Consider the following 14,658-nt stretch of genomic DNA (forward strand, 5'->3'; position numbering starts at 1 on the left):
ACCATAAAAATGTGCTCCTATGAGCTAGAGTTTTATTCTGCCTCTTTTAACCCGAATTTTCACAAAAGATTTCCTCAATAAGGATCTATTTGCGTGAATAGGTTTCTGCGAAACGTTTTCAGATAAGAGAAAAACAACTTGAATTTCTTGGGATTGTGTAAAAAAATTCAATTGAAACTATGACTCCCGTTCCATTGTCGTAAGCCACACAACTGATTGCTTAGTCTTTCTTAAAGTAGCTAAGCAAACTCAAATAATATGATTAAATGTTTTTATCAGTTCTCTCAAACGAGAATTCTCTCTTGTAATGCTTTCTAATCGAAGATTAACCGTTTTAGGCGCTACTCTTTTTTTTCCATTTTATCACTTTGAAAACATATTTTTCTATTTTTGGTTCGATTAACCCATTTAACCACATTTGAAACAAAAAATAAAGCCATAGGACTTACTTAAAAAATAATAGAAAGAAAAAAAAATTAAACACATATAATCACACTTAATAAATGTAAAAAAAGCGCCTAATGGATGCTTTGGACGCTTTAAAGCAAGACAATTATGGCAAATACATTAGCTATATGTGTGTGAACGGTTTTAGTTCAGTTTATATTTTACTTTCAAAGTTCCAATCTGAAACCAAATTTTAAAAAATATTGATTTCAGTTTGTTTATTTTCATGAATTCCTATTACCTACGATACCCTTTCACGGCAGCAATAACAGTTAATGGAGAAAATGTTAGTTTTGTGTTTAGTTTTGATTTCGGTTTCTATAATTAATTAATTTATTTATTTTGAAAGAAAAATAAAAGTATTTATCAATAAAAAATAATATAAAAGTACAAGACATATTTTAAAACGTTCTGACTCGTAATTAATTACCAGACGGATCAATTATTTATTTTTTCCTACAAGCACAAACATTAGTAATATTTATTAATTTAAAATTTTACGAAGTGATAAACGATTGAAATTTGTATCAATGAACTCCAATTACGTTGCAAGCTTTGATAAAACGTCTGTGAAAAGTTATAAGTGAATTCCTATTGTAAAAGTTAAAAAATGTTTTTAAGTAAGGTTGGTTTAACATTCATAGCAATTAGAAAGATTGTGCTGAAATTTATTTTTGTATTTTAATATCATGTATTTGAAATGCGGGAAAGGGTTAAAATGACCATAATCATGTTAATGAACAGGAGTTGGCTCTATTCAATTTTAAGACAGCTCCCAATTATACTGATAAATAGGATAAAAGCATCCAAAATGGAGAAGCATTTGTCCCGTACACCTAACATGATTTATTAAAAAAGAAATTAAGTTTTATATTACACTCAGGATTCTGGAATTAGAATCCTGTCAGTTTAAAATTCATATCAAAAAATTTAGCCGTGAATTTAAAAAAAAAATATTAAAAAGGTGTGTTTACACAATATGTCACAATGGGGTTGGTTCCATCAGCCAAAAGTATTACTTTTAGTCACTGAAATTCATAGATTGAAAGCAAAAAAAAAAAGAAACGTGGAGCGAGAAAAATCTTTTATTTTCCAAATGTCTACTTTTTGATTATTTGTTTAAAATCTCCGATTTTTCAAAACACGCGTTTTTTATGACGTCGCAAGCGATGCACTTTGGCGCGCACTCCAGTGGCGAGCTGAATGTTTACACTTGCGGTTTACCGCGTTTCCAGATTATGATAATTCAGAAGCGAATTAAATATTGCGCTCTACGCTTGCTATCAACCATATCGTTGCCAGTAAATATGAGCAAAGAAGCGAATTAAATATTGCGTTCTGTGCTAATGGCATCAGTGAATGCCATTTCATCACTTGTGATGTCATGTTCAAAGGAAAAAGAAAGGAAGCGTGAAAAAGGAAATTAAATCTGCGCACCGATTAAGATATTTTTTAAAAAAATATTAAACTTAGTGAAATTATTTTAAAAAAAAATTGTTAAATCCAATGTTTTTAAGCATGCTCTTTCAGGGAAAAATACTTTTAAAATTTCAGCAACAACCCCATCACGAGATGCAATAAAAAAAACAGTTGTCTGCTGTGACAACTTTTGATATTTCAATAAATCAATTATTTGCACTTCAAACAAACATTTTTTTTTTCGATTACCAGCGTAATCTATATGATCCTATTTGAGTCGCCCTTTTTGACCCCGAATCCACCGTCCACACGCAGGTCATTTGAAGATATCCTTTTTGATGTATGATTAAACACACAGCACTATTTTCATGTTAACTTTCACTTCTCAATTCTTCCTTTTCTAAAGAAAAAAAACTTACCCCCCCCCCTGTTGCGTATTTGGTTCGCTATTGCACCTGACCCATTTTGCGTGCTTCTGTAACTTAATTTTCATTCCTAAACTATTAAACATTTTGTTGTTCATAATTATTTAAAATTGGGATATTATGCATACGTTAGTTATGACTAAAATCAAGTTCTGAAAAAAAAACACGTATTTAACGTTAATAAAGAAGAAATGAAAGTATATAAAATGATAATTTCTAACGTATAACGGTATAATCTGATTTTGTTGGCATGCTAAAAATTTTTTGAAACTATAAAACAAGCAAACAGATACAACTTCAACAAATGCAGCTCAGATCTGTGTGTCTGGTCATGTAATTGAGTAAAACCGAATCTGCAGCATAGTGAAGGCTGCGCAGATCCTAATCACAGCATTATAGTGGCGCCATGTTAGGTTTACCCCAATAATAGTTTGGACCTTCTCCGTAGATGTCGCCTGCATACATAAAAATCATATATGATTCATATAAGGAAGTAAAGTCCTATTGTGACTTGTAAAAAAATTTGTGTAACAAAACTCCATAAAAATCGGTGGCGGCTTAGCTGCCTCCACTGCTCTTTAGTAACTTAACTGATATAACTGGCGTAAAGTTACATATCGTTTGTGGATGGTTACACCATGATAATGTAACTATAGCGTAACGTCTTACTAATTTCTGCGCAAGGTTACACCTGAACATTCTGTATCCTTTCAGATAAATTAATTGAAAGGTTACACATTAGCAAAAATTAAGTTTTTATCTAATTTTCTCGAACGCACACTCATTTTTAATTGTAAGTAGACTTATACTTCAAGCTAACTATTCGATAGTTTAAATTATCCAGATGCATTAAATGATCAAGTAATAATTTCTTTTTATACGTTTAAATTGAAACTATAAAAATAAATTAGTAGGTTACAATACTTGAAATTTCATTACACCAGTATACGAAACCCCCATGTTTTTTTTTTATTTTCTTTTCAGCTCTTGTTTTCAATCATTCGTTTATTCAATATTTATCAAGTTATGATTTTTCACAACCATTATACACCAATTATTTATTTATTTATTTTGATCTACAAACAAGACATTTTTATTGCACAAAGAGAAAAAGTAACATCCGGTGTTCTAAAATACAACGCGAATAGTCTCACAGATAGGTCGCAAAGCAGGCGTTTTTACCGCTCGTCCATTAATGCCGGTTTTCGTTTCGCTAATAAGAGTTTACCAGCTCTGCGCCGATGATGGTTTTTATGCATGCGCTATGAATTTTGCATAAACTCATACTGCAAGGTTTCTCCAACAATTTTATTTAAAAAAAAAAAAATACTACACACTTCAGAATTCGTGTAACGTTACTCCCATCAACACCGGAAATCTTACGAAAATTTTTGTATAATGTGTGACTAATTCTTACAACTGCAGTTTTACCGCTAAATCGTACTTTAGCAATGTTAAATGTATCCGTTAATGTCTATTGGATGTCAAAGCCTCATAATACAACTGTAACTGATTCGTGATCATAACCTGAAAAGAGTAATACATTAATAGCTTTGAAATCCATTCATCACAATTAAAAGCCAGTCTTTACATAAAATGATTTTTAAAAAAATTATGGTGGTTAAAATTAATTCTTATTTTTCGGCAATTACAAAACTTAAAAATATATATATTAAAAATTGGCGCATTGTTTATGTTTTTTGGTTTGTCCTTGTGAATGCATTAGTTAGAATTTTACGCACGTTTCAGTAGTAGAAAATAATGCCGTAATTTAAATAGCTATGTGATTTAAGAATTTTACCTATTTACAGATAGGCACAAAAAATAAGGAAAAAAAGTATCCTACAAATGCAGAATTTTATGTATTATTACGTCTGACACACTGCTGCTTTGTAGCAGAACTTGTCTACATTCTGAAAGTCACAAGTTATTATTTAGTGTTATATATATATATATATATATATATATATATATATATATATATATATATATATATATATATATATATATATATATATATATATATATATATATATATATATGATCAAGTCAGATATTATTTACTATTTACTTCCTATAAAAAACCATTTTATGTTGTTACCTATCTTAACATGCATTTGTTTCAATTTCGCACGGTCAACCACTCCCCCCCCCCCCCCCACGAATTAGAAACCTGTGCCGAATGCAAATGCTTTTCGTGGTAGTTATGCGGATTTTCCGTTTACCAAATTCTTGTATTCTGGTATTCTTCCTAAACAACACAGAATCAAGTTTTTAAATGCAATTCCTAGCAATGATCCGCCTTTATAGCGAAACCTATTCAAGAATCGCCCCCTCCCTCCCTCCCCCCCCCCCCAAAAAAAGGAAAAGAAAAAAGAAAACAATAATATGACGGAATCCCTATGATCTTCAGAACGTATGTTAATACCATAATTATATGCATATCAAACATAAATCACTAATTGTAGTTTCTTGCATAAATATATATTTCTTATTTTAACATTAAAAAGCTAATATTGACACAAGACAAAAAAGTTCTAAAACTCAGTTTGTTTTACAGTGAAAAACCTATGTTAATAAAGCACAAATTTTGAAGAAAAAATTATTCAAAGTTTGTGCTTTATTTACGTTGGTTTTTCACTTTAATCATAGTGTAGTACAAAGCTTATATGATAATTTTTCTTTTAATTTATTTTACAGCTGGAGTGTATCCAGTACAACACAAAGAAATGTTGTGTTTTACTTAATGTCTTTCAGAAAGCAATAAATAGGGCAAAATCAATAAAACCTTCGGAGCTTACTTTAATGCGTCAATAAATTATATTATCTTTAATTTGTAAAATATCAAAATTGTTAAAAAAAAAAACCTACAGGAACTAAAACCCCGTAACCTCCTACGCAAATGAAACCATTCATATAATAATAATGAGGACAAAAACGATTTGTCTTTCTTATTAACTTGAGCATAAAATTTAATTTCGCTTAGCTTAAATCTGGCGCTTACTTGTCGCAAAATATTCCCTCACTTCTAAAAAGTTGATAGCCACTTCATCCAATCTGTTGCTACATCGCTAAGTTACAAAAATAAAACTCCGAATCGATTATTCTGGATGATGCACCCATTAGTCCAACATAAGCGTCCACGGCTCTTCATTTTCTCCGGTGAAACCGGAGTTTCTCAGCGCCATCTATTGGACAAACGGAAGTCCACAACAGATCAAAAGTTTTCCCGATGTTCACCGGTTCGTTCGTGAGCTGCTGACAGAAACCATCGCGCTTTCGGAGGAGTTTCGCTCGGAATTTGCTCATTAGTGCTTTTCTACTAATTTCCAGAGGCTACAATGGAAAAGTTGCTTTTGAGAAAAATTGCTGTAAAACAGTTGTAGAGAGGATGAGTGAAATCGTATGAGTTATTTAGTGTTTTTTAACAAACGAGGTAAATTGTGTATGCAAGCAAAGGGTTTTTTTTTTTTTTTGGAAAATTATTTGTAATGCACAGAAAAACTGTTAAACTTGCTCAATCTTTTGAATTCAATTAACCAACTGGAATTTATCAATTAAGGTAAATTAAATTTGAATACAAGAAGCATCAAAATATTGAAAAAAAAATCTACATTTTGGATGATGTAAAATTTGCTTGTTTAGATAGCACAAAGTTTTAAATCATCAATTTAAAATAATACGGAAAAGCGAAAATAGATACTACCTTAAAATCTCTATACCTTACATAACTTTCAAAGTGCTTTTGCTTACGGCAACTTCAGCAGAATAAGTTATCCTGCGAAAAATCTAAGCCGAATTGGAAAGTAATGACTTTTTAATAGTTTTTTTTTTTTTTTTCAATGAAAGTAGTTCAAAAGTATCAAAACAATTTATTCTGCATGTAAAAAATTGCAGATTTTAAGTTTCAGTCACAATATCAAATTACCATTAATTATTGAATTGAAAAGAATTGTATTGATTTTCATAAAGAATATAAGTATGGTCTGCATAGCAGCTGTTACAGTTTCATCTCATTGAAGAACTAAACTACTTGTTTGATATTAGTTCACCTGGTGCGAAAATTACATTAATAAAAGCCAGAATCTAACATGATTACTCGTTTTAACTATACGTGCATGGCTTGTGCATTTATGAAACTATTACTATTCAATAAAATTTCAGTTCATATTTAGCGATTCTAAGTATCTGAAGCATATTTGTTGAAATAAATATGAAATATTTTTTACCCTTATTTAGAGCAATCATTTATTGGTATTGATTAAGAAATTGGAACAGCGTAAATTAATTGCAAAACATTTCAGTAAATAATATATCCAAGTGTACTCATTTTATAGTTGTATTAGCCATCATCGGAAGAAAATGAGAATGTCACAACATCTGCAAAACTACTCTTTTTTCAACGTAACCTTAGATTTGATGTCCATGAATGATACAGCTGTAGAGAAAGACGACCTTTACGATGTGCCCCCTTTAATAATTGCCCTGTTGTCGTGCTGTTACGGATTGATTTCATTGACTGCCATTGTAGGAAACTTCTGTGTACTCCTCATAGTTGGAACCAGTCGTCGGATGAGAACAGTGACCAACTATTTCATCGCCAACTTAGCAGTTGCTGACATAATAATCGGCTTATTTTCGATACCGTTCCAATTCCAAGCGGCTTTGCTCCAGAGATGGGTCTTGCCTCCGTTCATGTGTGCCTTCTGTCCTTTCTTTCAAGTACTGTCTGTGAACGTGAGCATAATCACCCTGTCAGCAATAGCTCTGGATCGCTATCGGGCTGTTATGTATCCCCTGAAAGCAAAGACATCGAAAATGAGTGCCAAGGTGATCATACTTGCAATTTGGTTTTTCAGTGCCACTACCAGTATCCCATACGCTGTGGCTTTGCGAGTGACATTGGTGTATGATCCACTGACGGGGAATCATACGAGGCCGTTTTGTCATAACGTACAACTTAGTCCGTTCGTGTGGAAAGTGTACAATCACATTCTGGTAACTCTTCAGTACTTCTTGCCATTGTGCTTGATCACGATGGTGTATATAACTATTGGTATAAAGCTGAGGGATACCAAGACGCCTGGGAATACTCAAAGTGACAGAGATGCCAACATACTAAAAAACAGAAAGAAGGTAAGTAATAATTAATTATATACTAATCCACGTATTAAACGGATAACCATTTGTACAGACATAAGTAACAATTCTCATTTTAGACAGTATTTTGAGAACCTATAAAATATTTTTTATCGAAATATGTTTTAGTTTACTTTTCAAAACAGTTTCATTTTTAGTTACAGAAATTTGCTAGTAAATGCTTCAAATGCAAACTAAATAAGTATATATTCTGTTAAACGAAAAAATAATTAAATTCACGCGAAAAAAATTTGAAATAGTACTGCTGTGGGCATTAAAAAGGACAATATCAGTAATTATTTTCATTTATTTTTCTTTTCTTTTCTTTTTTTTTTTTTTTTTTTTTTTTGTGTTTGTATTTTTGTTATATGTTGCGCGATAGCTTTATTGTACAAGCTTGCTTATTTAATTTCCGCTAAAAATAAAAGGCCGAAATAACCCGTTTAATTCTAACTCTTACCTTTTGTTAGTACTTATTGAATCCAAAACGCGTTTCTTGAAAATCTCGAAAACTCATTTCTGCTGATACTGCTGTTTGCCTTTCCTCGGCAGAATATATGCGTAACCGCAGTTTTTAGTCATGAGCCATCGATTTTATTTGCCTGCTTACTCTAAATTTCCAGTACTTAAAGGGTCCAAAGTAGTAACTAAAGTTTTTAGGAGAGTGAGTACACCTTGCTATGGTACGTAACAATGTATTTCAAGATACAATACTTCCGTGGACAGGTAAAGAGCAGTAACTGCAAAATTTTCATTTTTCATTTCTTTGCATTTTTGTCACCTATTGTACGTCAGGTTTATTGTACAAGCTTGCTTATTTGGTTTTCGCTGAAAAAAAAAAGCGCGAAAAAACATGTAATTCCCGAATTTCCCTATTATTAGTATTGAATCCAACACACATTTCTTCAAATATCTCAAAAACTCATTTCTGCAAATACCACCTGCCCACAGCAGAATGTGCACGAACAAAAATATATCGTAGCTATGAAACGAGACAAGAGAATACTGATATTTACAAAACTTTACAAATGAGTTTTTTGAAGCGGTAGAGAGAGAGAGAGAGGGTGTAACACCTTGACGTTGGTTCGAATCAGTAGACTAGAAAAAACATTATTGAAGCAAAAAATGAGTAATGACAAAGAAATTTGAGAAGATAAATCAGTCCTACTACACTAAAAAAAATAGTATTGTTGCATATACTAATGTACGCTCGTTCAAGGTCATATGCATTTTAAATGTACACTTAATTTTCCGATTTTTTGAGCAATCACATTGCTTATTTTTCTCATTTGACTGTTTTGATGTTCCTATGATTTTATTTTTCCCCTCGCCTCCTTTTGCACCACCACCATCGACCGGCCCCTGCCGATGCTGCTCCTCTAGCGAAAACCGTCTCCAGGTTGCGTCCATATCCTACACATACATTCACACACACACACACACACATGCAAACACATACATACATACCCACACACACACATACACACAGTGGCGGATCCTGCCGATTGTTTTGGGAGGGGCCATCCAAAATTTTTGAACAAACTCCCAAGGGCTGAATTTAGCTCCATGCCGCCCCTAGGCAAATTTGAAATCTGCCGCCCCCCCCCCCAAGAAACAAAATATCCTTGACTCAAAAACACGTAAAAAAGTGTTCCCCAGATTCAAACTGTCAAACTTATGAAGAAATGATGGCGTTTCACATTCTGAGGCGCCCCGTTGAAATAAATGATCACAGTGATCTCCCATAAAATTTTTCGTTCGGCGAATTTTGCTGACGATTCGGCAAATACCATGATTGAAAAACATTTGACTTTCATAAGATGTGGGAAAGTAATCATTATTGAATGACAAGAAAAAATTGTCTCTGTGGAAAATGAAAGAATGCTAATATTTTACTTTCAAGAACAAGAATAACAATTTAATTCAAAAAATGTGTATTATAATAGCAAATTTGAAGCCCCCTGAAAAGTTTGCCGCCCTAGGCAGCTGCCTACTCTGCCTATTGGAAAATTGAGCCCTGATAACTCCCCAGAAATTTTATTAAAATGAAGTCTTAAAAACTCAATTTTCGGGGTATCGGGACATTAGGTGAGAGGTTGGATTTAGGAATCTCCCTCGAAAATGTTTCAAAATTTAAATTTCCGAGTAATTTTTGAAAATTCGGAAACTAAAAACACATTTTGTCTATTTTTGATGATGTACGGAGAAAAGTCAGGTTTCGGGCGATGCCCCAAAAATACTTTTTGAAAATAAAGCTTAGAAACCAAAATATTCTGTCATTATACATTGAGAAGTTAGAAGAGGAGGGGTGCCCTTCTAGCTCTTCAGCTGTCCAGCCTAAAAATGCACTTTTAGGTAATGTTTGCTTAAATTAAAGGAAGTGTAAAGGTGCTTAGAATCCTTCCTTCCTGGAAATATTTTGCCTTTGAGGTACTTAAAATTCGATTTTTAATTATGTTTATACATATTTTAGAAAGGGATGGAAGATTCGTGAGCTCCTCCAAAAAACCTCCTTTTAAAGCTATCATCACGATATAAACTAGGGAGGGAGGGGGTCCTATCAAAACTCGTTTGTAATTGAAGTCCCAAAAAAATTCATTTAAGTTGCTTTTAAGCAAGTGAAGTGATAAGGGCTGGATAAGCTTGTTTCCTTTGACATTTTTTCCAAATAAAAGACTTAAAATGCAATTTTTTGCTACATATCAAGGCATTTGTGAAAGATCATGAGAAAAGGGGGTTCTCCCACTAGTTTCGAAATTAAAGCCATAAAAACGAAAATTTAGGCTCTCTTTGGTCTTGTGAACAATAGGTATACTCTGAGAACCGCAACATTTATAAATCGTCCAAGTGCCTGTAGTTGAAATCAAGAAATGACGTAAAAGATGGAGAAAAATTTTGGAAAAAAAAAGTTTTGTTTTGAAGATAGGAATATAATTTATCTCCCAATTAAGGCCTATATTTCTTTTTCAGTAAAAAACATATGTTAAATTTTGTTATCTTCTCATAATATTTTTTCCTTTTTTTTTCCTTAAAAAAATTCCTACAATCACAAGGCTTTGGGGGGGGGGCATGGCCCCCATGGCCCCCCTCTAGATCCGCCCCTGCATACACACACATACATACATACACACCTACCCACACACAAACACAAACACACACGCCTACATACACATACACACACGTGATTGCGAAAAACATAATTTGAATTTCAGCTGTCAAAATTCAAATTAATTAACTTTTTCTTTCTTTTTCTTTTCTTTTCTTTTTTTTTATGAATTCTTTCCTACACCTATTAATTATACAAGGGGTTCCAAAACTTTGACGATACGCGGAAAGCGTTGAAAAATAACAAACTTCTCACGGCAATCCAATCTATATCTGGTGCATTGTACACATATCGTCGCCTCAGAGCAACAGTGTAATATCTTAGTGTTATTAATGGGATTAGATGTCTTATTGTTGCTTTGAGACGACGATACATTGATTCCGTGGATACTTCGCGGCACCCCTGGCCTTCTCTTGCGGCGCAACAGGGTGCCGCGTCGGCACCTGTTTTGAGAATCCTTGCATTGTAGAAACATAGATAGTGGTCCTTTTAAACTTAAAACTTTCTGTGTGTGACTTCTGAACCTACACTGTAAAAACGATTCAGAAACGTTTCTGGAAAATAATGGGCAGCTGATGTGCCCAATATGTGCCAGTAACATATCTTGCAAATTCCAGGAACTTTTTCCGCTAAAATTCGGTAACCTTCCTGATATTATCCTGGAAGCCTCCTGAAAAATTCAAAAATCTTCCCGTTTAAAATCAGTCTTGTCCGTGGAAATAATATCTTGGCATCATTCTGATTTATCAAGGAAGTTAACAGAGCATTATTGCAAACATGCCCAAAGCTTTGCCAGAATTGCAAGTAAGTAACGAGAATTTTACTTGCCTGCAAATCAAGCAAAACAATGCACTCCACACTTTTGCTCTCCCATTGGGAGTTTAATTAGCATGGATGGGCCGTACTTGAAGTAAAGCCGATACACTTTATAAATGCGCTCAATTAATCTTTAAACTGGGAGCTAAAAATATTTTTCACAGCAGTGAAAAGTCTGCATTCTTGTGACTTGTAGCAATTCGGGAAACTTTTTGTCAAGAATACTTAATTTTTCCAGGAAGTGGATAAAAACCATTAAAATCCCGAAACGTGACACGGAAATACCCAGTAACGTTTCGTAATTTTTTTACAGTGTAAATGGAACGAGTGAAAGGACCAAAAACAAAATGTAAGTCTTCCTTCCTGGATCAGGGAAGCCCCGATGGGAGGTCACGGGAGATCATTGTGACCTCCCAAAAATATCTTTATCCGTACATTTGGTGAGACGATTCAGTAAAATCGTTATCGTTTGGAAAAATGTGTCGTTCCATTCGGCAAAATTATCCGCATTCGGCAAAATTTAGAGTTCCACTTGGCAAATTCAAAATTTCCGCCCTCGCAAAACTTTAAATTCAACGTGCTCATGTCTTGGAGCGATGAGAGTAACATTTTAAATCATTTAATTTCTTAATTTGCTGCGAGCTTATACATGAGTTAATTTTTGAGATAGAAGATGGCAATATCCACTATTCTTACATTGCTTCTTAGAGAGTGTCAATAAAAAACGTCAAGGTCTTTCAAAATATTAAGCTTCTTAGTTCTGTATCCAAATCTGTTGCGAAATCGGCGATTCATTTCCTGGTGCACTGTAAAAATGATTCAGAAACGTTCCTGGAAAATAATAGGCAGCTCATGTGAACAATTTCTTTCAGTAACATATCTCGCAAAAACCAGCAACGTTTTCGCTAAAATTCAGTAACCTTCCTGAAAAATCCAGAAATCTTCCCGTTTAAAGTTTGTCGTGTCTCTGGAACTTCAGAGTAATCTTAGATAGGGATAATATAACAGCTTTTGGAGAAAATCTGTATTGCAAACACGGCCAATGCTAAGCCAGAATTGCAAGAATCTAACTTGATTGCAATTCTTGCAAGCTACGTAGACCTTAGACTTATTCGCTCCCTTTGGGAGCTTAATCAGTCTGGACGAACCGTAATTGAATTAAAGCCGATACTCCTTATAAATACTCTCAGTTTATTTTTAAACTGGGAGCTAAAAATAATTTTTACAACAGAGAGAAGTCTGCATTAATGCAACTTGTAATAATTCAGGAAACTTTCTGACAATGATACTTGATATTTCCAGGAAGTGTATAAAAGCCATTGAAGTCCCGAAACGTTACACGGAAATATTCAGTAACGTTTCGGATTTTTTTTACAGTATGGATAACTTGTGACCTCCGTTTGATTTGAATTCCGTCCTTCATATTGATATTTTATGATCAGCGTGGACGAAAAAAATAAAAGAAGCAATCTTTAAAAATATTTGCCATTGACATCTCAGATCTGAAATATCCTGTGATTTGAACGATGTAAATAACAAAGTTTTTAAAAGGTAACGGAAAAATTGTGTCTTCTACACTTGTCAAATTACGTGAATTTTTGAGATAGATTGAGTGATGCCTTGAAGAAAATATCTTGAGAGGAATCAACAAGAAATTAAGATTGATTTATTACGAGAGAGAAGAAAAGAATCTTTTTGAAACATCAAATTGCTTAGAACTAAAAAGTATGGGACTCAGATAAACACTGATGGGGTCCAACTAGAGCCGCTATACGTATACAAGCCGACGCATCAGCTTAAGTTTAGACATTTTGGATCGGATTTTTCATCGTTGCGGAGCTATGGTTTCAAGAGCAAAGTTTCTGCTCTGTCAAATCGACCAAAAATTATATTTAATTTTATAAACATTTCATGTGCCACTAATTATTGCTCGAAGTGAAAAATTACCAAACGCAATATTTTGCCAGAAAAGACAACCACTTAAACATGCGCTCAGATTCGAAATTCGAAATGGCTGAACTTGAGCTGATGCGGCGACTCATATATATATATATATATATATATATATATATATATATATATATATATATATATATATATATATATATATGTGTGTTAATTGCATTCTTCTTTTTCTCCGTGTAATATTTGTGAAAACATGTTGAAAAAAATTCGATGCAAAAATGTCGAATCTCAAGTCTACTTTCCCTAACATAAAAGGCACACATGATAACGAAGCTCCAGTACTTTTAAAGGAGGAATGCCACTAAGACTAAACTTAAGTTCCAAGAAATACACAAATACATATATGCAATTATATTTAGGCTGTTCTTGATTTCTTAAGGGGCTCATTAAGTTTTATTCTAAGATTTTTGATAAAATTTCTCTTTTTTCTGAGAATGCTCTGTAATAAATTGATTGAGGCCAACGGACTTGGCATTACCCACATGATTTGGCTACCAATTTAAAACCACATGTTTTGTCTTTGTTTAAAATTAGAATTTAAGTCTCACTTTTCTTTGTTTTTTCGTTGATTTAATCATTATTATGATTCGCGGGGCGTAAGACTACATTTATGTTATTTTAAGTAAGGTATAAGCAGAGAGAAAATTTCTTTTTAAATTGTTACCATATGCACTGCAGTTATATTATTATTTAAATTCTTGTTTCACGTAAGTTTCATCGATTTTTTTTCTAATTAAAAAGGCATGCTTCAATTTAAAAAAAAACTATTTAACGTGCCGTTTTATGACGTTTTTTTTCTTTTATTTTTTGAAATTATTGAACTACCTGAAAACTTAAGGTAGTTCAAGTAAGGGGAATTAATTAATTAAATATTAAGGGGAAAATATGTAAAACTAGCAGTACCCGCACGGCGGTGCCTGTGCTAAGAATTTAAAGGAAGTTCGTTGAATAAAAAAATCCAGAATCCGTCCCACCTCTTCTAATGTGATATAATCATTTTTCTTCAACTAAAATGCGTACAAATATTTTCAAACACCTAATAGAGGCTCTTTGGAATTTAAAACTATTCGCCGAAACACATAATAATATTAATATTAGCTTTAAAACTCAAAATAATCCTTCAACTGCGTCGCTTAACGAGCCAAGCAACCACGCTACCGTAATCCTACCCTTTAGCGGGTGAAGTGGTTTTTTTCTGCAATTTAATATGTTTCGCTAAATAAACAATACTATAATAAGAACGTGATAAAGAGCAAACACAATTGACTAATACGACAATTAAAATTATTGTCTTAGATAAATGACTATCTTCAACTATAAGAACAAAAACAAAAGATGTAG

General features: G+C 33.1%; 1 protein-coding gene across 1 annotated transcript in view; it reads left to right on the forward strand.

The window, feature by feature from the left end:
• The first annotated feature begins 6,719 nt into the window (after nucleotides 1-6,719).
• The window catches only part of LOC129220533 (tachykinin-like peptides receptor 99D), a 43,464-nt gene continuing 35,525 nt past the window's right edge, over nucleotides 6,720-14,658 (forward strand). The window contains exon 1 of the mRNA XM_054854962.1: nucleotides 6,720-7,427. Within this exon, the coding sequence (XP_054710937.1) occupies nucleotides 6,864-7,427 (564 nt within the window). The 5' untranslated portion in view covers nucleotides 6,720-6,863. The remainder of the gene's footprint in view (nucleotides 7,428-14,658) is intronic.

Source organism: Uloborus diversus, chromosome 4 (assembly GCF_026930045.1).
Source record: "Uloborus diversus isolate 005 chromosome 4, Udiv.v.3.1, whole genome shotgun sequence".
Classification (NCBI taxonomy): domain Eukaryota; kingdom Metazoa; phylum Arthropoda; class Arachnida; order Araneae; family Uloboridae; genus Uloborus; species Uloborus diversus.